Source organism: Rhamphochromis sp. 'chilingali' (genome assembly GCF_963969265.1).
Source record: "Rhamphochromis sp. 'chilingali' genome assembly, chromosome: 15".
Lineage (NCBI taxonomy): Eukaryota > Metazoa > Chordata > Actinopteri > Cichliformes > Cichlidae > Rhamphochromis > Rhamphochromis sp. 'chilingali'.
In genome coordinates, this window is record NC_137942.1 from 27954855 (window position 1) to 27982609 (window position 27755).

The 27755-nt window shown below is 40.4% G+C and overlaps 1 protein-coding gene across 4 annotated transcripts in view; it reads left to right on the forward strand.

The window, feature by feature from the left end:
- Positions 1-603: 603 nt before the first annotated feature.
- plppr2a (phospholipid phosphatase related 2a) overlaps positions 604-27755 on the forward strand; it is an 87097-nt gene continuing 59945 nt past the window's right edge. For 2 of the 4 annotated variants that reach the window (XM_080906279.1, XM_080906280.1), the window contains exons 1-2: positions 604-1090; positions 10417-10544. In XM_080906279.1, coding sequence (XP_080762405.1) covers positions 10452-10544 — 93 coding nt within the window. In that variant the 5' untranslated portion in view covers positions 604-1090; positions 10417-10451. The remainder of the gene's footprint in view (positions 1091-10416; positions 10545-27755) is intronic. The other 2 variants (XM_080906278.1, XM_080906277.1) reach the window with 2 other exon arrangements.

Genomic DNA, 27755 nt, shown 5'->3' on the forward strand with positions numbered 1-27755 from the left:
TAAAATCTACATGAAATACTGATTGCTAAAAACATTTTGCCAAGCTTGTATTGCATTTCTGTATTTTTTTTCTCTGCATAACAGCAAACTTTCATTCACCTCTGGGGTAAACGTGCACTAGTGTCCAGCCTGGCTCTCGGCTACCAGCTCTGACCTAGATCAATAGCCAGCCATGTATCATTAACCCACATCCAGAGTGTGCTTTGCTGGAGGCATGCAGCTGTGAAACCTTATAAACAAACAAACAACCCCCCCCCCCCCCCCCCCTCCACACACACACACACACACACACATGAGAAACCTTCCTTTCCACTTCCATCCCATTTTTTTAAATCTGTGGAATTCCTTGACCCCTCTTTCCTCTGATGTTCCGGTCAAGTTTGTGTCCTTTACGTGAATGCACAAAGGACAGAACAGTAAAAGGGGAAAAGAAGAGAAACCAAGAATGGATGGAGGGAGTTAGATAAAGGAAGAGATGGATGGATGGAGGGAGAGAGAGAAGGGGAGGGATGGAGAGGCAAAACAAGCTTTGAATACAAATGAGCTGACACACAATGCATGCCCTCCCTTCCTCTCTCTCCTTCTCTCTCTCTCTCTCCCCCTCTCTCATGCTCTAGATCACTGTCTCTCTCTCACACACACTCTTACTTCCTCGAACACATGTGCTTGCACTCTCTCCCTGTCCTCTGTGTCTCCTCATCCGATCAGCGGAGCACAGGAGGTGATTTCTGCCACTTGATTTATTAGTCATCGCTGGTTGTTGGAACAAGCTAATTAAAAGGAGCGTGAGCGTGTGTGTGTGTTTGTGTGTGTGTGCATGTGTATTTGTGTGTGAGATTTAGAGACTGACGCTGCTGCTGCTTCTTCTGCTGCTGTTGCTGCCGTCCCCTTCATCAGCTCTCTCACGCTTTGCTGTGGAGCAGGCGAGAGGAGAGGAGAGAGAAGAGGAAGAAGAGGAAGAGAAGGAGGAGAAAGAGAGAAGGGGCAGACACCTGGGTGGAAGGACATTTTCACACCACTTCCCCTCATCATCTCTTCTGACATGGCCACTGCTTAGGAATCTGGTGCCGTGGCAACCGTCAGATCCAAGGTAAGGAGGGAGGGGGAGTGGTGAATGAAGAGGCAGACGGGGAGGCTTTCCTCTCCTCGCTCCCATGCCGGGATGATTTGAACAGCATGCCTGCCCGGGATGCTGTAACGGAGCAGCCGCTGTTGGATTTTCTGCACCCTAACCGGTCAAAGACCCGCTGTTACGTGCTTCTTCTAAGAGTCGTGTGAATGTGGGGGGAGTGTCTCTCGGTGGTATTCCCCAAACAGAAGCCCTAATTATTGAGCACCGGGCAAATCCTATTATGGTTTTACTCTCACCCTTTTACTTTGTTCTTTTAATAGTATAAGGGATTGCCCCTTAGTCAAAGGAGTGGGATGTTTGCTGTTTGTTTGTGACTCAACTCAGGTGTCAGGATAGGTGCATTGTTCACACATAGCCTCTATGTGTGGAAGAAGCGTGCTGAGTAGGACTGTGCATGCAATCTGAACTGCAAGTGAGTGGTTTGACAATTGCAGGACAAAAAATAAATAAATCTCAACACACTGAACACACACAAAAGCGAGCTGAGGTATTCGACAGTTTGCTCTGATCGCATGTTCTGGCACCTGACTCCATGCAAATGGTCCAAAACAGTGTCCAAAATACAGAGTAATACTCTGCTGACAAAGTCTTGGATATTTCGTTTGCAGCTCGTGTATGTCTTTGGCTGTGGTGCAGACATGAAATAGAGGAACGGGTGACTGACAGTTGGTATTTTAACGCTGCATTGCTGCTGCACATCCTCTCATGTTACCGCTGCACAAATGTGGATTTTTGCATAAAAAGACATGCAAGAGCATGCTTTGGTAAAGCAGGAGTGAGCATGATCCAGATTGTTTTGCCCAATTAGCTTTTGTGTGTGTGTGTAATAGAGAGAGAGGTTGTGTCTAAGTGTGTGCTTACATGCACAGGGATGTCCTGGGGCAGGGTGGTGGACTGCAGAGGCAAAAGAGAGGACATATGGCTGCCTGGGTCTCTACTCTTTGACGGGAGTCCTCAGAGCAGCAGACGATTCAAATGTCCTGCTCCCCCTGAAGTGCAGGCGTGTGTGTGTGCTTGCTAGTGTTAATTCAACTTTCCCCTCTGCTGCTCCCTTTGCTTCTCTCATCTCCACCATTTTGATTTCAGTTCTCTCATGTTTTATATTCCGATGGGTGTATTGCTGGTGTGTGTGGCTATGCAACAAAGTCTCTTTGTCTCTGGTCTGTTTTGGGAGTTTCTCACCATCATTGTGTCTGCTGACAGGTTGATTTCATTTTCTCTAATTGATAGATGGACTATTCGATTAGGCCCCTTTTCACATGGACCTTTTAAACAACCAGCTGGACCGCTTCTCACTTTCATGCACTCACTCTGCTATACAGAAACAGATTTTAACCAGCATTTCTAAATGACTGCCACAGGCTCACTTTTTCAAGAACGTAAGTAATTGCAGTTCGAGGTGGATCAGTTATGTATGACCTGCTGATTGCAGTTATCTAAGAACTAAGAAGTCATTGACACTTTTTTTCCCTCCAAAACTGCATCAGGGTATAAGATCTTCTTTTCCTCTCTCTCCAAACAAATCTCAATATAAAGGGCTCCACTTTGCTGGAGAAAAAGGATATAAATTGCAGTATATCCTGTTTATCTGTTGCCAGGTTCAGACTGCACAATACCAGCCCAATTTTGGTCAATTCAAGTCACGCAGGACATCAGTTCAAGAACTGTAAAATTGAGTAGACAGCCTGCATCATAAATTGCCAAGTCCTACCCACTGGTATCTTTTAAGGGGTCAAGCATGATTGCTTGGGGAGCAAAAGACGATTTTATGTCTCTATAATGCTCTAATCTGACTTGGTGATTATCATGACAATAATATTGTGTAGTCTGAGCCCAGTATACTACAACATGCCTGCATTTCTTTGTAATTATACCTTCAAAATGCCAGTGGTGGTAATGTTACTATGCTGCTGTCTCCAGCTTTTTTATTTCAAGTAGTGCTGACCAAGTTCTGACCACAAGGCATCTCCAGTCGCTACATAATTGCATGAAATCTTCACAGAATCATTTGTATCTCTGTTAGTCTGTCAAATGCACATTACATTTATTAATCCAGAATCACCCTTTGGGCCACTGATTCAAAAAATTCTTAAATACGTGTTCTGACTCAACTTTTTCCCATTTCATCAAAGGATACACTCGAGTTTATATCACTTCCCTGCTTTCAGTTAACACACTGCATGGACTGTGAGGATCAAACTTCTGCTTGCAATCATCAAAATCATCAAAATCTTTTGGTCTCCCAAAGGGAAATATCCACCTCTTAGCCTGACCGATCAAGAGACTGCATAATCTTAATGCACACAGAGCTCTTTCAAGGTGGTGGAGTGCTCCCCTTCACAGGCCCCTGAAGCAGACACTGGTGTAGTGCGGATCCGAATGGTCCCAAGCCTTATCAAATCAAGCTATTGGTATCGGTTCCAATAAAGCCTGAAGCCAGAGCTCTGTAATAGAGATGGCACGATACCACTTTTTTATGTCCGATACCGATATCATAAATTTGGATATCTGCCGATACCGATATGAATCCAATATAGTGTTTTTTAATCAACAAAACTGTTTTTTTTAAATATCTTGCTGCATTTTGTATAAGTTCATACTCAAGTTTAAAACAACAACTACACTAAAGCTATTCTGTTATACCTGTATGTAAAAAAAAATATTTCATAGTTCAGCAATACTGATCAATTTAATAAACTTAAACCTACACCATCCTCCCTATTCTGGTATTTTAAAGAGTACTTAGCGTAAATATTAAGCAACCTAACTAATAGGATTCCAACTCCCAGCAACCACAAAAATAAATAAATAAAAAATAGGGAACCACCCCTCACGCTCCACCTCGTGATGCTTAATCGACGTAATCAACCTTAATTTGATGCAGTGTGGAAAAAAATGCACAGAAATCAATTATTTTTCAATATATTAAAATATTAAATAGATTCAACATCTTTCTTCAACAAAATTGCAGACTGCACAGATGGTACCTTCCCAAAGGAAAAAGTACTATAGCTTACTAGGGTATATTAGACTTACTATATACAGTAATTGACTTCTATTCATTTTACATCAAATTAAAACTTTGGGTGTCAGATAATTATTTATTAAAAGCTAGACATTTTAAATGAGAATAAGAAAGAAAAGTATGTCTTTGTGCCCCCTTTTCCCTGTTAATGCCCTATCGGCCCCCCTGGCTAAACTTTGCTACATCCGCCCCTGCACAGTTACCAGCGTGAGCTACATAGAAAAAGATCCTGATGTAGAAAGTAATATTAAATAAATTCTAACAACAGCTTATCAAGCTTAAATGTGCTGCTGTTGTTTATCCGCTGGTTTCCTCTTTCTGGTGCAAAGTGGGCCAGAAACAAACAAGAGAGACGGACTCGCGACAGAAAAGCCGATCAGCTGATCATTAAGCAGTTTCATGATTGAAGTAGCAGCAAGAAGAGGCAGTCGCTCCATATATCGTTTGTTAAGCTTAACGCAGGAATGCTTTACAAACATTCAGAGATGGACTTACACACTTGCTTTACTTCTCTCGGCGATAACTTTGTCGGAGATGAAATGCCGGGTTGCTAGCGAAGGTCCGGCATGCCACAGCCACTCTATCACGTGATGCCTACTGCTCCGACGTGCTAACGTTCTGAGGCGAGTTACGGTGTGTTGCAAGTTTTGTGAGGTGCTTTCGTGATATTTAATGGATCGGATTACATTTTTTATTTTTCTCCGATATCCAATCCAGTAATTTAGGTCAGTATCAGACCGATACCGATATGTAAATCGGTCCATCTCTACTCTGTAAGCTGAGGCAGTTAAAGAATTGAGAACAAGGAGGGTGGGGCACGTAAACGAGAATGAACAGTTTGCAGAACTGGGGGGCAGGCACGTGCAGAGGGGGGGGCTAGAGGGGCTTGAGCACCCGCCCCTTTCCTGATGGGTGCCCAAAGTGCCCTTTTGTTGAGGCAACTTTTTTTTTTTTAATTATTATTATTATTATTTTTAATGTGTGTGTGTGTGTGCGTGCGGAGTCCTGTCTGTGCCCCTCAACAATAATATCTAACTATTAATCACAGTTTTGCTAAATAAAAGGATCTGGCTTGCATCAGTCACATGATCACATTTAACCAATGATCGCCCTCGACGGCAGAACGCGCTGGTTACGAGCCGGGAACGAGCTCACAAAGAGCACGCGCATTTTTAGCGGTCCGGAGCTGTAGGAGAAACACAAGTTAACTCAGAGTCACAGACTGATGCTACAAAACCAGTAAGTAGGTGTACAGCGTACACTGTAGTGTATAGCACACAGGAGTATTAGCTTATTACGTACACGTTGGTAAGCTGTCTTGTTGCAGCTGACGAACTGAAACAAGGGGTTATATTTCACTAAAAAACGATCTAATATGCATGTCCACATAATTATGCATTATTATAATATTTTAAAAAACACACGCTGTATTTTAAAGAACATACATTAAGAAGCAGATTATATTAGATTTATATTTTAAATAAGACAAAATTTGGATGTTACAGCAGTAACATTATTGTATCTCTACAGTTTAAAAATGTAATAAGCTTTGCCCTGCACAGAGTGGATAGTGAAACAAATGGAATCATCATAATGACATTATTTCATATTTATTACTTCCCCCTCCTCATTGCTTTATTATTGTAGCTCTAGTAATAAATAATAATGTAAGGATGCCCATAGTATATACAGTATTCTGAAGAAGGTCTAAAATGTCACTGTGTGTGCGTGCATGTGTGTGTTTTATTTAGATGGATTTTTAAAAAAAAATATTACTCATGATATAACATTGTCCAGACATGGCTGGTAAGGACATGAGGAGGAAACAGTAGGAGCTGTGTGAGGCTACTAAAGGCAGGGCTATAACATTTTTCTGTCATCATTTAGATTAAGTGCAAGAGTTGTTAGGTGTGGATAATTAGATTATATGGTAAATGGTAAATGGTAAATGGCCTGTATTTATATAGCGCTTTATAGTTTATTGCAATAGCAAGTTGTGCCTTGTTTTCAGATGGACAGCAAGTGGAGAGTGATATATGAAATGATGGGATGGAAGGAAGAAGAGAAGCAAAGAGTGATTCACAGGCAGAGCCTAAATTATTTCTCACAGTTTTTTGTTGCCTTATGGTTCTAAGCGCTGTCACCAATCTTTGCATTTTGTTATTATCTCATGATACTTGTTTAATCAGCTACCATCTCTCCTATGGACTTTTTAATGTCTACAGTCTCAGCACAGCCCTGCCCTCCAGCACTATCAGCAGCAGGAGCAGCAACCCCTCAACAGCAACATTGTACTGTGGCCGTAGCTCAGGTGGCAGAGCAGGTCAGCCACTAATCAGAAGGTCGGTGGTTCGATCCCAGGCTGCCTCCTGGCTGCATGCCAAATAGCCTTGGGCAAGATACTAACCCCGTGTTTGCCTACTGGTGGTGGTCAGAGGGCCCGGTGGCGCCAGTGTCCGGCAGCCTCGCCTCTGTCAGTGCGCCCCAGGATGGCTGTGGCTACAATGTAGCTGTCATCGCCTGTGTGTGAATGACTGAATGTATTGTAAAGCGCTTTGGGGTCCTTAAGGACTAGAAAAGCGCTATACAAATGCAGGCCATTTACCATGTACCCATCAGGTAAAACATCGGCGACGTTTGCTTTGCCTTGTTGCCCATATTAGATTCTTGATGAATGTGTGTTGTTGTTATTCAGCCTGCTTCAATGTGCCCCTTTTTAACTTTGAGCACCCGCCCCTTTAAACCTCTCTGCACGGCCCTGCTGGGGGGAACCTATATAGATGGCAAAAGGAAGGAGCGTGTTTGGAGGCGTGATCCCGCTCCTAAAATTCAGATACATAATCTCCAATTAATGATGTAAATACAGATCTATCCAGGGCCTCCCCCTCTTTTACCCTGTGACAGCTGGGATAAGCTTCAGCCTGACTGGATACTGAATTGAATAAGCGGTTGAGAAAACGGATGGATGGATAATGTGAATATAGTAAGTCATTAGCTTTGCATGGCTTGGGATGATCTGATACATTTTACATACATTCATACATTCTAATTAATGTTGCTGCACTATTTTTTTGTGTCAGAATATCTAAAGCTGTGAGATTTATGCAAAAAGGCTGCAGATTCTTCGAATAACCTGCACAGCACTGATTAATGCTCTTGACCTGATGCAAGGACAGTAAGACTAAAAAGATCCATGTCAGCCTCTGGCTCTGTTTTTGTGCTGCATGCTGAGCAGCGGACAGATTTTCCCATACTAATTAAGCTGCAAACCTGCCACCCAAATCAGCACTTGGAGAACACTTCTGAGAAAAAATATAATAGCGATATCAAATGGGATGGCTCAGAAGTTTGCTTATACCCCAAAGGAACGTGACAGGTTTTATTATTCCCGTTCTTGATGTCCCACTTATTAGATATTAATCATTAAAAGCTTCTCCGCCTCATCATTGGCCACCTGAGTAGTTTCTCCCAGGACTACATCTACAGGAAATCTGCTACCGCCAACTCACTTTTCCACCCGGTGGCCAAACTGTAGGAGAGAGTCTCATTGTGCTGCCTCCCACCACGGAAATGAAACACAAAGTAACACTTCCCATCAGCCTCCAGAGGAGAAGTAACAGGAACGATTCTTCCCTCTATTTCTGTTTCTCTCTCTTCTCCTCCTCACTGCTGGTTTCCATTACCTGGGGCTTCTGCTTGTTCACCCTGACAGTTACTTTTTTTTGGACAAGTATCACATACCCACAGCTGTACAGACACACACAACCAGACAACCAACCGTCTCTAAAAGCAGTCTTGGTTGGCACATTGCGTTGTTCTGGGGGCTGCTAAGAGCTTGGCTTCATGCCTTATTCATCCCTCAGGCCTATTCTTTCCACCAGTGCAGAAGAATTTAGGAGGAGGAAAGCTGTCCGGCACCTAACACACTACTCACCAACAGGATAGAGGTCAATCTGATAACTTCTGGGCAAAAAAACAAAACAAAGAAGAAAATCTTTTATTTCTTACTGCTTGTCTTCTCTCATCTACTGTCTGTGTATTTTATGTGTGTTTAAAGTGAACTTGACAACAGGAAATTTCAGGGTCTATATCAAGCCTGTGACATTTTTAGAAACGATAATGTCATAAAACCAGAAAGACAACACTAACTGTAGCTGAGCACTCCTACTCACGTTGGATGTGACAACAGAAATCAGACTGTACATGCTGCTGGCACGTACAATCTCACAATCCTTGTCTTTTTGTGTTTTTTACACAAAGATTTTTCCCTTCTGTCCTCATTTTTCTTGAAATGTGTGTCACTGTATTTTCCCTAATAAAGACACAGATAGATTGTAGATTGTGGGATATGTTACAGTGACACTGGGGAAAACTGGTTTCAGACAATGGCATGACTAAAATTATTGTGAATGTTTGCAGTGAACTTGCAATGTTGTTGCATTTGAATGGGTGTTAGGACATGGTCTGCTCATTCACAGTCAGGAGAAGGTGCTAAAACTGCAACAAGACAGAGTCAGTCTGTTTAATTCTCATTAAACAGAAATGAAAATATAGTCCAGCCAGAAGCTCATAGACCTGAAACAGAAATTCAGAAATTCCTCTGCAAAGAGTGAAGTAGTTGCTGCAGGACAACAATTTAACTGCAAGATGACATAGGTGCTCTGCAGCCTTGCGTTTATATGGGAATATAACAAAAATACAACCAATTTGCAGCTAGTGTAGTCAAGTTTCCTGTTGCAAAGAGAAAGATCAAATACTAGTTGCCCTCATTGCACAGGTTGACTCCGAAGAATTGCATAGTGTTGGCAATCTGTCTGTGGTTAGAAATTAGAAGGCAGTTATTTGCAAATGTTCCCAAATTGCAGTCAGTCTAAGCTGGCTATGATTGTGATTCTGTCCACTTGCAATCCAAAGTGGTTGCTCAACTACTTGCAGTTGATTGCTGAATGGAAAAAAAACAACCAAAAAAGGAATAGTTCAACAATTGTGTAAAACCTCCTTACAACCCAGTGCTGGCAAAACCTACTATTCACACTATTCACAGCTCTATGATTTCTGCAGTCTCTACAAACAAAAGAAACACATCCAAATACACTATATGTTCTTCCCAGAAATTAAATTGTTTACACTCATTAAATCGCGATCTTGAATAAACTGTATTGTCTGGGTAATGTTGTCTGTCTCTACAACTAGCTTTGGTGGGCTGTTGTGGCTTTATGCCAATATTGTACCAGCTATGCATTTGAAACAGTATTTCTGGGATTTTATTACATAAAATTCCTGGGACATGTGTAGACCACTCTGTTGTGCAGTTAGTTCAATTAAATTTCATTTATATAGTTCCAGTTTATAACAGCAAAAATCTGCAGGTGATATAAATAGAAGACACTCAACAATATTAGATAGAAAACCCCAACGAGTGTTTAATGACAAAGGGAAGGAAGAAATCCCCTTAAACAGACAGAGACAGCAGAACCAGGCTAAGGGACGGGCAGTCCTCTCCCATGAGGGGAAAGAGATAAGGGGAAAAACACGAGGACAGAGAGATAAGGAACTCTTCTCAAAACTCTAGGAACCACAACTAAGCCTGAAGTGTGAGAGCCAAGTGCTCTATTAGAATAATAAGGTACTACAAGGTCTTTAAGTTATGATTATTCAGGACGTGTGGAAAGATTTTACATTCAATCCTAAATTTAACAGGGAGCCAATGAAGATAATTTAACATGGGAGAAATATGATCTCTAACTTCTTAGACAAATGAGCAAAATCATCAAAAATGACCTATTCTGAGAAAATCTTTGTGTGTTTCTCACTCTTATATATATATTAAATCTTTAGATTTTGTGCAAATAGTATGAATGAAATGTATGACAGCACGCTTTTCCCTTTTTAAATTCAGACTGCAATAATGCAAAATAATATTTACTCACAGTCAGTGGCAGAACGTCAGTAAAAGGAAGACAAATGAATACATTTATTTAAAAAATCGAATGTAAATGATGGCTCACAGCATGGCTGGTGAGCTCATTAGAGTAGGTGTACTAATGTTAGGGCTTTGGGTACAATCTGCTCTTAGAGTTTGCAACAAAATAACAATAGAAGCATATGAAATAACAGCAAAAAAAAAGACATCAAAGAAAGCTTCAGATCTATCCAAAGCTCGTTTGTCCTGAATGGATTTTACTTAATCTTGCACTCTGGGCATGACCTCAGGGCTGGCAAGCACACTCATCTGACTTACTCTCTCTCTCTCTTTCAGGATAAGGTGGTAGAAAGTTGGGCCTGTTCAGGGGGATGTTCAAAGAAACAAAGAGAGGGATGGCCGTGGAGGAGAAGCCGGGCGTGAAGAGCAGCAGCTCCATCGTTCCCTGCTTTCTGTTTGTGGAGGTAAGCAGTATGGACATGCTGATGTATGGCTTGCAGTTTCTGCACTAATCCTGTGTTACACTAGGAAGGAAAACGGTTTTCAATAGAACTGATGAAATCACCAGAAAACTCCTCACCTCACTTTGCAGATCATGCAAAAAGCTTGACCAAATCTCCTGTTTCATGCTGACTCCAGGTTTATCTCTGAGATTGCCCATCGTGTTAGCGAGGAGAGACCTGAGAAGTGACTCACTATTTAACGCCCAGCTTTAAGCGCTTTCATCTCTTTACATCCCTACAGGCTCAGCCTCAGCGGTAACATTTTTTCAGGCTCTCAACAGTGGAGTTTGGGACAGCTCAGCAAATTGCTGACATTCTCACTTTGTGTCACGCGCTCTGCTCTGTTCCAGCACCAGGGGAAGTGGTGGCTTGGTAAAGTGGCTACAGTTGTTCTGTGGCATGCTGAGGTTTTTTCCAGAACATTTGTGAACTGCATGATTCATCGAGGTAGTTGTGGATGTCACAGCAGAGACATAGTGGATTTTCAGCTGATGTACTGCAGGATTTAGGTTTGGGCACACCAAAGGTCATTTTCTGTGGCAGGCTGAAAATTTTCAGAAAAACACGCTAACATGCATGGACACACACACCGCTACATCCCTTGTGGAAAGGGTGCTCTACATTGTTTGTGAGAACAGTCAGACAGATGACTCAGAGGGCTGTGGAAGTCCCAGAGCTTTCACCCATTTGAAACTGAGGTGGTGAAAAGCACAAACTGGTGAGGTAATCAGACGATCTGCAATCTAATTAGACAAAGCTAGCGGTCCTGAAGCTCATTGGCTTCAGCTAAGCCAACCATCAGCTTTTTAGGGAGCAGTCTTTGCAGTTAAAGCATTGTTCTGTTACAGATAAGAGAAGCTGTTTTCACCATTGCTTTCCAGGTGCAACCACAGCATCCTTTTGGATTTAAACATTAGGATTCTGTTTAGTGTTGACAATACATGTGCAGCGCACAGTGTATGTGCTGGATATAATTTGCACTTTATCTGCAGATGGGTCTCATTAAAGGAAACTTTGAACTAGGTGAAGTTTTTGAAATGAAATGCACCTCTCTAGAGGACACGGCAGAGTCGAAGAGTGAAGAAAACACAAAAACAGACATGAGACAAAACACAGTATGTGAGGTGAAAAAGACTGACAGTTGCTGTTTTTCCAAAAACAAGTTATTTCTTGTTTTGCCTGCTGATTTCTGTCAAAATTCATCCTTTCCTGCAGACATAACTCAGTCAGATCTAAACACACCCTTATGATGCACATTTTCAATTCAATGTGACAGTGTAATACAGTACTAGTACATCTCAGAAAATTAGAATAGCACAAAAGGGTTTGCTCCTTATAATTGAATTCAAAAATTAAACTTTATCACATTCTATACATGCACTGCATGTAAAGTGAAATATCACTTTATGTGTGAAATAAGTGAACTCATAATCCCAGTATGTTAGAATATTTCAATATCTCATAAAATCAACCAAAAAAGGATTTGCAATGCAGAAATGTCCAATTTTTGAAATGCTTGTTCATCCATACACTCAATGGGTGTGTTAGAGATCTGTTGTTTTCCTTTCTTCAGCTGTTAGTGCATTCATTGTTTTATATGTGGATGCAAGAGTAAGAAATAAAGGGGGATCCTGGTGTCCTTTTGCTGCCCTTTATCTGAACAGCTCAGCAAATTTGCGCTGTGCACCTACTGTACCAAACTGTTTCAAAGGGGGACCTGAATAATGTAGTTACACTAGCCAACTCCTTCATCAGGCTACCAATGAAACACTGGTGTCTTTGGTTATAATACACTCTAAAAGCTCTCCATTAGGCCACTCCGCCATATGCCTCCCACACACTGGTGCTCAGCCCTCAGGTCTCAGTCAATTCCCTTACTAACTCTTCATCTATGTGTGTCTGTATGTGTATGATTGCACTGTGATAGAGAAGCCTGGCAAGTACTCGAGTTGAAAGAAAGGAGGCCAGCAGCTGTTACCTGTAGAGGCAGAGTAGTGAAAAAAAGGGTTTCTTTGGCATGGGAGAGAAGCTTAAGGCTTCTAAAGCTATTATTTTATATTTATATATATCAAATTAAGCAACGTTTAAACAATAGAATGATTTAAATCTTGTATGGCACAGCTGCAAAGTTATGAGCTATTAGCCAAATTCATTACTGCATTGAAAATTACAATACTGGTGGAGCACTAATGAGGGACAGCAAACGGATTGTTTGCTAAGTCCTGCCTCCATCTAAATTCTTGAACTGTTAATTCTGTATTTAAGAATAACTGGCTCCCCATTTATGGCAACTATTGGTAGCAGAATTAATCCACCGCTGTAAGCTAGCTAATTAAGCTAACACTGTAATATTAAACAGGACTCATTTTGACACACATGTGAAATACTATATTGTAGATGTGCACCATTTAACATAACTTGAAATATAATAAACTAATGAAGACAATTTAATCATGTGGTCTTTTCACTGTGTTAGTAATGATTGGTCACTGATGCAGGGAGCATAGTATAGCTAGCAGTCTTGGGGAAGCAATTTTGAATTGGTACTTTTCTATACTCCTAGTTACTTCACTCAGACATCCTGTGCTTAAGTAGAAGTACAGATACTAGTGTTAAAACATACTCCAGTAAAAGCTGAAGTACTGAGTTAACTTCTATTCGAGTAAAAGTGAAAAAGTACGGGCTCTCCCCTCCCCTCAAACGTGTCAAACCGAAAGTAATGAGCCTGTTTTAAAAATGAAAGTAGAGATATTTGTTTAAAAATGTAGGAAGTAAAAGTAAAAAGTTGTCAGAAAAATAAATACTCAAGTAAAGTACAGATGCCTGAAAATTCTAACTAAGTACAGTTCGTTACCTCCCACCTCTGTTAAACATACTGTTTTAGGCTACTAATACATGGCACCTGCTTTTTCTTTTAATTCTCTTTATTTTCGTCTTTCGATTGTTGATTCTCTATTTGTCTTCACAGTTTTCTTACTTTACTTGTAGCCAGTTGAGTTTGCCCAGATTTACTTTTCTGCCAGAATGAGAGCTGTTTGTTTGTCTTCTCCATGACTGAGCATGGGTAAAGAAAGAATCCAATTGAGTTTTGGGATGGATATGAATTTCTTTGTCTATAATTGCAAAACAGGGCACAGGCCTTGGAGGAGAATGTGTTTTCTAAAAATCCTTCTTGTTTTGTTAATTTTCCGTCTGTTTAATGTTTTAGAATTTTTCCCCTGGATTCACTGAGCTTCATTATGTCTAAAGCATATTGAAAAAGTACACAGAAAATAACTGCATGTATGTATTTGTGGTTGTCAAGCTACAAACAGACTTTTGTTATTTGGAAAAGAAGTTTGGGGATTTTTTTCCTTCTTTTGACTAGATTGATGTGTTTTGTTTGATGATGATCTTTCTGTAAAATGGCAATGGGAATGACATGGCAGTGGATGATCTACTAAAACATTCATCCCTGATAAATGGTAATACTAGATGCAGAAATACTCTAGAGATAAATAGTGTTTACAAGTCATTCTACAGTTAGACATACCCTTACAACAGACTTATATTGATGCAAGTTGGAAATCACAGCACTGAGTCACTGTATAAACTGGGTTGTCTCATTACTGATACTGTTGCTAAGCAGACAGAAAACATCACAGAGCTTTTTTTTCTCTCCCACTGCTTTTTAAGGGTCGAATTTCTTTTGAGGCATCAAAGTTGGTTGTTTTTTTTTGCAGAACAGTGGTTTTCTAACTCTTACGTCTAAAATATGGCATTAGAAGGTGCCTTCTAAGCAAGCAAGGAAAAAAAAACTTACCAGAGTTTTCTTGCCCAAACTTCCATATATTATGACAGCTGCCTGTGTGGTTTAAATTCAAAGACACAGCTACAATAACAAACCCATTGTTAGTTCAAAGAGTCCAAGTTACATTCATAATTTTACCTGGATGTTTTCCATGCATTCAAGTTCCCAACCCTGGAGCTTCTCACTGTAAATTGACAGTGTTAACTATTGAGCCTCTACACTGCCTTAAATAACATTACATTATTGATTGTGAGGTGCTTTAGCAGTTTATGTTGCAGGGGATGATTCTTGGAGATGACTGCATATTCTGTGATTGTCAAGGGTTTGTGTTGCTACTTCTCTGGATACTACAAGCTGCCTATAGCATTTAGTAATGTGACATGGACATGCAAATGAAATCAACAGACACTACAGATTTCAACGGCTCTTAGCCAATCAAGAGGTACGAGCATGCTTCCAGAGACAACGGCCAACTGTGACTGAAAGGATAAATTCAAACAGGAAGAATTCTTGATGACAGAATGTAATTTGAAATGCAAGGACAGACCTCACTCTTACTTTGGTAGGTTTTAATTCATGTTTATTCTTAGTTGTCACTGGGCAACTGCTGCTCGCCATGCTTACCTTCACAGGATACTACTGCCATCCTGTATCCCAGTTTATTCCAGTTCATGGTGAATTTAATTCCTGTCTGAAACTGAAGAAAAAAAAGAAAGAAAGAAAAGACAACAAATAAATTCTTAATCAATTACTTCAAAAATAATGAATGATAATGATTACCAGCCATGGTGAGTAACCACAATTATTGCTACAGTGCCTAATCTGCTTACTGACCCATAGGAAGCAGTGTGAGCAAACTACAGTTACTATTTCACAAATAGGTTTCCAGGAGTTGTTTGGCTGGTTAGTTGGGAAGTAGTAGTTACTCACTAACCAGTCATAGAAAAATGGATAAACAGAAATACTGAGGCCTTTGATAAATGAACAGAAACTTGTAGCTTTAAAAAGCATTTTCAGATTGGATTTAGCTAACTAACACACCATTGAGAAAGGGCTTGCTATGGGCAAAGTAAAAGTTCTTTAATACCAGAAATATTTTTTGCTTTTACACCTACTGCTTCCTAAAGGCAACAAAGAAGAATTCATGTTTAAGGCACTTCCCCATTGTTTTCACTTTTCAGACTGTCCAGCTTTTATATTGTCAAACAAACAAAAGACTGTGGTTTAACAGAGTTCTTCTGGATGTCATAATATGGGAGTTGGATGCGCAGATCAACTATTACATTGAAACCATCAGTTTGGTATTGTATAGCTCTAACCTGTCATCGCACAGACATGGGACCTCTAAGGTTGCCCTGTCGTATCATCAGGAACAAGCAGCAGAGATTTTCAAATCTCAGGGTTACAGGATGGGGCGTGCAACCCTGAGCAATAATTAAGCACCTTATGCGTTACAGTGGGGCAAACCAGTGTAGTGAGGAAGCCATGGGGGTGTGTTATTAGTGTGAAGCATGTTTAGACTGGGTAACATCCACATTGATGCCAGCACCTGAGGATTCCTGGCAGAGCACTGCCCTGTAATGTGCCAATCAGTGTTATTTATTTCTGCTGGCAGTAGTTGTAATGTTGTTGCTAAGTGATGTATATTTTTAAATTGCATAAATGAAGAATGTTAATAATTTCTCACTGTCCTGCAGTAGGAACAGGTTTGACAATACCTATCAAGCATGTCCCTCCACATCTTTTGTGTGTGTGTGTGTGTGTGTGTGTGTGTGTGTGTGTGTGTGTGTGTGTGTGTGTGTGTGTGTGTGTGTGTGTGTGTGTGTGTGTGACAGTGATCCATACCAAGCCAGAAGGACCTGCTCTTTTATTGAGCCCTACACACCTCATCAGCAGTTACCATGGAAACCAATCAGCCAGACTCATTCTCCGTCTGTGCTCTTTTTCTTCTGACTCCTTTCATCCTCTGTGCCCTAATCACAAGTCACAACCTTTTCTATCAGTGCTACCCACTCAGCCATCTTGTTCTGTGTGTCTATTCTATCCCCTCCATTTTGCTCTGTCATTTCCCATTTTTCAGTGTGATTCCCTCCCTGCTAGCACTTATCTTTGGTCTCTGGTTCTGGCAGGATTTCTCCCAGCCATTCACAGCAGCACAGATATCAACATCACCTTTCATTAATTTCAAATTAATCCTGTTTTACCGTGTTCAATTCTATCTTATCGTCTCTGCTCCTAATCTAATCCCATTCTGTAAAGGCTGGAGATAAGAACTGTTTTAACCTTTGTTACCTAAATATCATATTTAAAAATATATTCTGTGGACATTTTTTCTATTTGTTATCTGATAGGTGATACTTTCTCTACCTCTGCACCTCAAAAAATAGTCTTTGCCATTCGGAGAGACACCAGCAAATTTGCTGTTTAAACAAAACTTTTGTTCAATGCTAATCTACTGTGTGGTTCAGTGTAGAGGTGTTTTCGATTGTGAAGAACAGCTGATTACTCTTATCTAAACCAGTGGAGCACCAGATATAAAGTCACATTCTGCCAGTTTAAATGCTTTTTACAGGTCTCCTCACAAGTTGAACTAAACTGTTCAGTCTGACTTCTGACATTAAAATGTGGTTGCTGTGTTAAAAACGTACCTTTTGCCTTTTCATGCTGCTATTATTTAGGACAGCTAATTGTATAATTTGTCCTTTTGGGGTGTAGGAGTCAAAAAACAGAAGTGTTCAAAGGCCAAAGTGGTTTTGAGCCTTAAATCCTGAGCCTTAAAACTATGATTGTGCATTTCCTTGAGACTAATAAAAACAGAAATAAGATGTCCAAATACTCGAACCCATATCATGGCAATAAAATAAGCTGTGTAACTACTGCTTACATAAAAACCAAGAGGATAAGTAGCAGCCAGACACTGCTAATTAAATGCACTTGATTAACTGATTATCAGCAAGTGGGAGCTCCTCAATAAAAGCAGACATATTGGCAGTTTGCTGGTCTGGAGCACTCAGGTGTTTGTGAGAACAATGCCACAACCTACCTGGGAATGGATGCCCCAAATTCACCCCAAGTTCATACTGTGCAAAGAAATTGTGAAAAACCCAAGAGCTGTGTGTCAGACATGTTAGCATGTTAAGTGTTAAAATCCACGACAATTTAGTTAAAAAATTTATGACAAGTATGACTTGTTTGAAAGGATTGGTAGGAGAAATTCTCCTCTCTTCAAGAATAAAATGACAGCACTGTGAAGTTTGCCAAGCTGCATCTCAACTAACCACAAGACTTAGGGAATGATGTCTGCTGGCCAGACAAGCCTAATGTGACGATGTTTGATCATAACACACAGCAACACATTTGGTGAAAACCAAAACATGGCATATCAGCACAAACACCTCAAGCCAGCTGTCCAAGCATGGTGATGCAGGGGGGAAGATTTGAGCTTGTTTTCAGGCCATAGAACCTGGCACCTTACACTCACTGAGTCAACCATGAACTCCTCTGTAGAGTCAGATGTGACAGCTAAAGCTTGGCCCAAACTGCTCATGCTATAGGACAATGATTCCAATCACAGCAGCAAATCTGCAACAGAGTGGATGAAAAAAAGAAAGAATCATGGCTCCACAATGTCCCAATCAAAAATCCAGACTTTAACTCCACTGAAATGCTGGAGTACAGCTGTGCATAAATTAATGCCTCGATGGACTGAGGCAATACTGTAAAGAAGTCATTTTCATGCCCTTGTTAAGGTTAAAATTAGGATGTTAGCCATAGTTAAGATTTACCATGAAGGCAGGTAGCTGTTCTTTAACTCGGAGCTTGCATGCATTTCTCCAATGTGTCGCACATCAGCTTTTATGCACTTCCAGTTTTGATAGTGTGGGTGCCACAATTAAACTGAACCAAATATGACTAACTCACATCTCGATCATCCCTGAACTCCTTTGCTTAAAAAAAATTAAATGAGAGGCAATGGGTTACATCTTGCACATCAATCTCATTGTTTTTGTAGATCTGTGGAAAAATTTTCACATTTTTGAAAGTAAACCTTCATTTCTGTGGTATATATACATCCGTTCCTTTGGTGTTGCCTCTCAGTCTGATGATTTACAGGCAAAAATGTCTCCACCAGAGGGCACTGCTGTAACACAGCTAAAGCTTTCCTGCAAAATGCAGCATTAACTATTTGAACTTTGATCTTTCACATAGTTTTTATTACTCAGTTTTCTCTCTTAATTCACTTTGACACACAGCACATAAAAACAAAAAAACTCTTGAATGTGTCACACACACGCACACACACATCTCAGAAGCCTCATTAACACCAGAGTGACATGCAGAGATTAGACAGAGAACACTTCAGCATCACATCAGTGTCTTGAGCTGCCTCCTCAGCTGCTATAAATAGGCCAGAGTGTTTAATGGTGGATAGCTGATAGCTTACCAAGTCACACGAAGTCTCCCGGTGTAGCCAACCACATCTCTTCCCCACGCAATCAAACCTTTGCATGCACACAAGGTCAAATGTATGGAGAATGAGATAGACAGTCAATAGCCAGAAATACTGAGCTAACTGTTAAATCCGCTCAAACAAAGGCAAACGCTGACCCACAAAACAGATGCTGTAATGCTGTATCTTGGGTGTGATCAAGCGAATCATACTAGATGACTTCTTTTATAGTCCATCTGGTTAACTCTATAAGTAGAACTCACAGCACAATGCTGTGCTCTAGCTTTAATTTCTTTTATTTTTTGTGCAAGTTCGGTGGCTTAGCTGTAGTTGAATGAGTGTCTTATATGACATATAGATTGTTCTGAGACCTTAGCTAGTAAAACTGAATGTGTTATTGCCTTATATGACTGACAGATTCACCAGGTTAGACAATGCTATTTTGACAGTGAATGTAATAAAGATGATATGAAAAGACCAGCAGAAGGTTATGGTTTGTTGGCAGAGCAATTTAGAGCTGCTTGATTTTTGTGTCACCGTGTCTGTTTAAAGCTCTGTGCTGTGAGGTTACCTAACCTGTATATATTAAATCAAAAATCTCTTCAAAATGTCACAATAACAACCAGGATTTTCCCTTAAAGGACAGATCTGGTGTTGCATGTTGTATCTGTATTCAGAGAAGATAATGATAGACAGTACAGGCTTTAGTTTGAAATCTATGTGTTTATGGGAATCGGCTCAGTGACAGATTAATAAGACAAACATTGTCAGGATGCAGCTACAATTTTTAGAGAATAAGCAGTAGGTGATATTCATGACATTTGTTGACAATGAAGAAAAATCTCAAAAGATGCATTTTGTTGAGTGATCACTTGTGGCTGATCCAAAAGCAAGCCAAAACTCGACAACACTAAAAATGCTTTATGGTGTGGTTGTTAACCTATTTCACTGTGAAAGATTCAATGTTTGAGACCGGGAGGAGACATAAACCCAGTCTCAGAGGGTGACAAGCTAGTGTACTCCTAGTGTTTGTCCCGAGATGATACGAAATAAATGTGAGGGTTAAGGCAGGAATAGAATGCCAAACCAAACATCTGGATCTATCTGCATTGGTAACCCCTTGGGAAATAGGTGAGCAGCCACGTCTTTTGAAGCATTTTTATAATAGAGTTGTAACTCAAAAGCTCAAAAGGGACTGATCATACTGCTGACTACTAGAACTTTATGTCTCAGTTTGGGAAGTGAAACTCTAGTATTTCAGTCTGTTACTAATATTACTAGTGTGTCTGTCCATTGCACTCATACAGTTTATGATTGCAGACTGCTAACTAAGTTAGCTACTTTTAGCTGAAAATATTAGCTTCACCCCGTGAGTAGATTGTCGGTTGCAGTCAACTGAATTCTGTTTTTCTACTCCTCCCAATTGAAGTGCATAGTCCTAGATAAAGTTGGCTACTGTAGGACAAACAACTCTGAGTGCAGGCTAACAGTCCAGTGTTGACCTGAGCTGTCAATATGTGTCCACATTGATTTACTCTGTTGGAGGCTGTAAAACTTTGTGAAAGCTGCCCGATTGTTGAGGATAGTCTGAACTTTTCTCTCAGTAAAGCGCTGCTGTTTTGCTGACGCTAGCTGCTGTCAACTAGCAACTAACAGCAGCTGTTAGCAGCTGTTAGTTGCTGTTAGTTGTCGTTAGCTGGCATTAGTAAAAGTTTGTTTGAAGTTGATCTAAGATTGTAGGACTTGGACTCTTAGAAAATAAACTTTGATACAATATGAGACACAGTACAGTTTGATTCGAACTGTTTACCACAGGGGAAAATTACATTTTTAGCTCACGTTAGGCTAACATTAGCTGACATAACAATAACTTATAATTTACCAGCTGCTCTTTTTTAGCAAGCTGTCTGGAGACCGGAGGGTCACTTCTCTAATCTTTTGGCAATAAGTGATTGTAATTGTGTTATGCATTTTTTCCAGTGTCAGAGCCCCAGTGTCATATTTTGAGGCCAAATTAACTCAAATTAAAATTTCCCTCCTAAGAGTTATATTCACCTCCACATTTAACTTGGTCTCAGTCACATACTTACAATACAGTTAGGGGGAATGGCGATGCCTATTCACATTTTTTCCTATTAAATGAACTCAAAACGTAAGTGAAATTTATACGTATTTATTTATAGATATTTCAGTCTCCAAGAATCATCAAAGCAGGAACCAAAATGTTATACTAGTCCATAAACCAGTGGCTGGCAATATGGTAGCTACATCCACCTTTTATTTACAGTTTGTGCTCTGGTTGAAATAATGCATGGTAAATTTAGCAATAAAAAATATTCTGATGATTCATCAAAAAAGAAGGTAAACCAGCTACTGTAGTCGGAGTGAGTAATACATAGACTGCACACTGTATAACTTGGCAGACAAGGAGTTAGGAGCTTGCGGCAGATTGTGGGCTGGTAATAGCTGTTTTGCTGCAGTGTAATCTCTATATTTTGTATACACAAGGTTTCCCCGTGGAGATACATGCACTGCAGAGGTGGATTTCTTGCTGCACCAACGGCATGCAAAGAGGTGGATCCCCAGCAGCGTGCATGGTTGTACATGCACAGTGTTATCTATTAAAAGACTCCTACAAGGCAGTTTACATGGTGACTGGTATGCAGTGAAATAAGAGCACTAGGAGAGGTGTTTTCTTTTTAAAGTGTGAAAAAGAGGGCTGGATTGGAGGATGATTAAAGCAGTGCTTGCTCCTCTCATCTCTTTTTTACTGATCCCATTGGACTCCTTTTCCTTCAGCCCTTTTTTTTTTTTTTACAGCAGAATGTACAAAAGCTCCCACTCTTGTATTCTCTTCACATCTGTCCTAACCCTACCTGCCCATAAACAAACGCACACACATACTCACTCGGAGATGGACTGAAACTCTCTGGGCGGCCCTCTCCATCACCAGCTCACCTCTTCGTCCTGCTCTTACATTCACACGCACTATTTCAGTCTGCTCCCATCATCTTCCCACCCTCTCTCGTTCCCTGAACACCTGTTTTTCTCCTTCCTCTATTTTTCCTTTCGTCTTCTGGGACTTGCTAAATGCACCGTTAGTTCTTTCTTTTTCCAGCTCCCATTGCTCCACATTTTTCACTCTTGAGCACTCTGCCTAAACTTTTCAAATTTGTACTCTCGTTCTCATTCAGCTGCAAAAACCTGACAAAGCAGGGCCATTTACTCTGCTTACAATGCCTATTTGTCACATTGGAATATTTGTATAGATTAGGTGCTCAAGGCAGCTCGAACTATTATTGCTTTAATATAGCTGTTTGTCATCATTTGAGCAAAATATCAAGAGAGTACTGGTGCATGGTACAGAGTAAGGGAGGAGGAGACAGCAAATGTATTTTCCTGTCTGTCCATCCAGGTATCTGTATGAAAGATAATATTACAACCAAATCAGATGACACACTGGATCAATCTGCACCAAACTTAGATATAGTCTCAGAAAATTTTATGGAGCAATGCTGGGCAGACCATGTTCAGACAGAATCGATAAGAGACAGTTTGGCAGAAGCTGCTGAATCATTAGTTGTTAGTGGTGAGGTTTAGTGACTCGCTTCAACTGTTGCTTTCACAGATACAACACAATTACACAAGACTGAGACACCGTTTTGACATAGGCACTAAATGAAGCTGCAGATGAGTTTCAATTTTAAGTTCTTGACATGAATTTTGAAATAGGAGACAAAGTTCTTATTGTTACCTACAGTGAACCTTAAATCAAAGTCACTCCAAGAAGCACTATGATATAATATAATAATGTTGGTGTGCTGGTGTTGTCACCAGTCCCTGGGGAGGACCTAAAAACTCTGGTAACCTTTTTAGGTTTTCCAGATATGCAGACACTGACTTCTTGAGGTCAACTTGTCCTCCATTTCGGTGGCTGATAATCACGGTGACAGTGTAAGTTCAAGTGAATAAGGCTCCAATCATGCATCCAGCTGTGGGTAGGGAAAAGCTTGTATTCCCCAACTGTTTGTGATTGCTTTGGTTGCTAGCATATTGCTGTGGTAGTGACGAACTTGTGTGCAAACACTGACCAGCTACTCTCCGAGCTGTTGTGAAATCATGAAAAGTGCAGCAGACAGCAGAAATGGACACTGCTTTCAAAGTAAACATTTTGCTTTTATTTAAACACACATTGGCTGCAACACTTAGGAACATGTACCTTATTCAAATTTTACCACCACTGGCTGGCAGACAAACATGATTGTTTTTTCAGGAACTGATCCCTTTAGTTGTGGTGAAAGGAACTCTTAATGCTTCTGGAAGAATGGTCAGAAATTCCCATAAACAGACTCCTAAACCTTGTGTAAAGTCTTCCACTGAGAGATGAAGCTGTCACAGCTGCAAAGGATAGACCGACATCATAATAGACCCCATGGATTAAAAATGGGATGTCACTCAAGTTCATATGTGTGTGAAGGCAAACAAGCACATATTTTAAGACATAATGAAGCTGCTGATCAGATGAAGGTGGTATCAGTAGAAATGTCTGTGTTACACAGACATTAATGAACCTTGATTAATATTTAGACCTGCTACTTCTCCTCAGCCATCAGCCTTACTTCAGCGGATACACCAGCAGTTCTGGGTGTTGATGGATTTTTTTCCCGTTATTGATATTACTTCTGGCAAGAAGTGCATTCAAGTTTATCAGAGTTTTTAAGTAAAGAAATTAATCTTCCTGCTGTCTTCAAACAGGGATGCCTTGCCTTCTTTGCCCAGCTGTTACTTTTCAAAATGAGTAGCATTATCCAAAAAGCTGTTGTAATTGTTGAAATATAGAGCTGTTGGGGCAGCATGGTGGCGCAGTGGTTAGCACTGTTGCCTTACCACAAGAAAGTCCTAAATTCAATTCCACCACCCTGTTAGTGTGGGTTCTCTTTGGCTTCCTCCCATAGTCCAAAGACATGCAGTTAGCTAGGCTAGGTTAATTGAAGAATCTAAATTGAGTGCAAATGGTTGTCTGTCTCTATGTGCTAGCCCTGCGGCAGACTGGTGACCTGCCCAGGGTGTACCCTGCCTCTCATCCTATGGTAGCTGGGCACGGCTCCAGCCCCCATGAATTGGATAAGTGGAAGAGAATGGATGGTACAAATATTAATGTAACAAATTGTTTATGCTTCACAAATCATCATGCACCATGCTGTATGCCCAGCTAAATGGAGTTAATTGTGGATGGTTAGCTGTTCTGTCCTGCATTTAGTGTGAATAGGATTCCTCTCACTCCGACTCTAACAGTGTGTAGTGGACCAGGTGCGAGCCCAGACTATTGTTCTAAAACTATAATGTGTAAACTGGTGATGTACTAAAACAAAAGTAAAGTTGTGGAGCGGTTAGCTTAGAAGAACTGCAGAGTCAGATCGTAAATGTCTGTTTCGAACCTCTTCAACACTTTAGGGCAGTAACATACAGTTTGTTTGCCAACTAAAAGAAGAAAAGTAAATTTCATCCTTTTGTCTCCGTGCAGGCAAACTTTTACAAACCTGAGCCCTTCATTCGTGAACACTTCTAGCCACAAGGCTTTTTAACAGTGTTGATATATAACAGGGTATACTGCACCAAATAAACTGGGTTTTTATTGTTTTCTCCCCCTTCTAGTTCCCTTAATGCCACTCTCAGCAGAAAGCCTCTATTGTATTTAGAATGACAGATTAGAATCAGCACAGACCGCTGAGCCATGAAGTTAGCAGCGGCTGCCTGTTAGCTTCCAGTTCACATAAAATAACACATATTAGGATGACATGATGGAAATCATCCCATGCGTAGAGCTAGGGTCATGGCCTTTCTTTTATTTAATCAAAGGCTGAGAGGAGAACCAAAGAAATGGAAGTGGGAGGGCGGCGTGTGGGTGGTGTTGGTGGTTGCACTGGCAACGTATTGGCTAGTAGGTGGTGTTTGGCTTCAAACCTAGGTGGTGAAACAAGCTCCAAATCCCAGTAAAAGAATTCAAGTTTACAGTCTTTGTGGGTTTTTTTTTTTTTTTTTTTTTTTTTTTCTGGAATGTGCAGCAGAGGAAACCAGATACACCAGTTGCTCAATAATTTATCACATTTTCTGTTCTGTGCAGTTTGTCATGGTGTGAAGCTCCTCTGCTTCAACACCGAAGAGCGTTACCGTTGAGCACCGTAGACGTGTTTTTGTGGCGTTCGCGGCAGAGCAGCAAAGCCGAAGCGCTGCTGCAGGTCTGACAAAAGCACATAGAGCTTACACATGTACACCCCAGTGAGACTTTGTTGTCGTGTTTCATATTTTCAACAAGGTGGCTGCTTTTTATGCTGACAGCACTGGGGATTTGAGACTATGAGATGGATTCCACAAAAAAAACCCAAAAACACCTGAGTAGAAATGATACTTTTAAAAGACAAACAGTGAAAAAGAAAATAGAGCAAGGTAATTTTGCTGCACCCCCAAGCTTTGCACCTGTTCCCCAGCACCCAGTCTGTGTTCTTTCACCATCATCGTCCAAACTCCTCTTTCAACTCTCTTTCCTGTTCCATTGTTTTTCAATCCCCTGCTACCCCCGCTACTCTTCTGGGCTTCCGCCTCTTCCTCCAGGACTCCTGATATGCTGGCCAGGTGCAGTGTAGCGTGTGTTGATGCAGGCCTCTTAATGGATAGCATGTGTCTGATGGTGGACTCCTGTGCCTCTCCTGAGCTTCTGCTCTAAATCCTCCATCTGTAAAACACAAAACTGCTCTTTTAGGTAACACAGCTTTAACAGCATTCAGGGAGACACGTGGACCTCCAGAGAAAGAGAGGGAAGGAGAACAACACAGGAAAGACAAGCTTTGATCGTGACCCTCGTTAGAGCGCTGTGGCTTTTACTTACACTGTGGAGACGTGGAAGTGCAAATCTTAACATTTATCAATCCTATCAGTCTGAACAACTAAACATTTTATTGGTAATCAAATCCAAGGCATTCTCTGGTTTACACTTTTTGTTAAATCTATCTGATTGATTTACAACCTTAACAGAAAGAGGGCAGCATGCTTCCAGCAAAAACGTCATTGCTGCGATGCGATTACGGAAACGAAGCACTCACTGATGTGGATGCAAGGAGCTGAAAGTGTACTCTTTAAATTCATACTATCACTAATGTAAACCTGCCATTTATGTCATATTTCTGCATTAATTCTGAAGTATTTCCAACAATACAAGTATTAATGTACAGTACTGTGCAGAAGTCTTGAGTCTCCCATCATTTCATTATATTTTGCTTCCAAGGAACCCGATATTCTTGCAAAAATTTAAAGTAAGCTGGACGAGTGCAGGAGAAATGTAGTGGCAGTGTCAGACTGAATTTGATTTTTTTTTTGTTTCAAACCATTGTCAATCATGTCTGTATTTATGGAGCAAGTCAGAAGTGTGAAATAAAAGTGTGTAGCTTCAGTGACACTTCAGTGAAGTGTCACTGAAGCTGGTTCAGAAATGTTGAAGGGTGACAGTCAAAAAGTCATTACTAAGGTAGGAAAACAGAAAGAAAAGGCTGAAGTATACCAACTTACACAAGAACTATACTCAAAAATCAGTGGCAGCAGGTCTGATGGAGTGATGAATCCAAATTTTAAATGTTTTATTCAAACCGTTGTTGAACAAAGAAGTAGGAAAGAGATACAACAATGAGTAACTACACCCATCTGTGAAATCACAGTGGAGGCTGTGTCATGGTTTGAGGCTACATTTCAGCCAGTGGTGTTTCAGAACGAGGTGAAAATGATGAAATTATCAATGCAGAAAAATACTGTCACATTTTGATCCGCCATGCAATACTATCAGGCTTCATGTTTCAGCATGACAATGATCTCTAACATGCTGCCAAGTCATTCAAAGTCAAAGCATCAATGGAACAACATACACTGGAACAAACTGGACTCCCCAGAGAAGATTTGAGAACTACTTCAAAAGACTACTTAAAGAAATTACAAGATAGCTTGCCTACCTTTGTGTACCTTTGAAAAATTAATTATTTAAATGTATGTTTAAGGATGATTTCAAGTCAGGAAAATCCCAGGCCACAATGTATGGTTGAAACAGTTTTTTAGTGCTAAATTATTCCTATTTATATTTATTATTACAATATCATGATGATATGATGTATTACTAAACATATAATGTAAGATGTGTATTTCTATCTATCTGATAGATGTCTATCAGTGCCTCAGTGTGATGAATTTCCAGAACAAGAATGACTCAAAAATGTAAAAAACAAAAAATCAAACGTATTCACGTGCCTTTAGTAACATTTTCATGCACAGCCATCCATAAATCAGTGAACAATCCTGATATAAAACCACCAAACTAACCAAATCAATGTAGAAAAAAGAAACAAGCAAATAAAAACACTTATTTTCTCAAAGTTTGAGAAACTGGCGTAATGGGTTTTGAAGAGATGGACATTATTGAAAATATAAAATACAATTTATTGGTCTTATTGGCCACAATTGAAGCCAAATTTACCCTTTTTCTGACACCTTTTAATACAGCACTTTATTCTATGAAGGTGACCACTTTATCCGCCTTCCATCTACACCTATGACCAGCTTAAATTACCATTTGAAATACATTTCTTTGGACCGTGAGTGAAACCCAGATCATGCTGAGAGAACCCACGCAGACAGAGGGAGAGCACAGAAACGGCACACAGAAAGCCTCTATCTGACCAGATGGTTTTAACCAGGAAACTCCTTGTTCTTAGGCAACAGTGATAACCACTGCTTTATACAACTGTGGGTTCTTGTACATTTTCTGTCACACAGTCCATGTTATAATTCATTAAGGATTGACTGCAAACATGTGCTCATGTCGACTTTTAGTGCTTAAGTGGAAGTACAAATAGCACGGTCAACAATATTATTATGATATTAATCACATTTT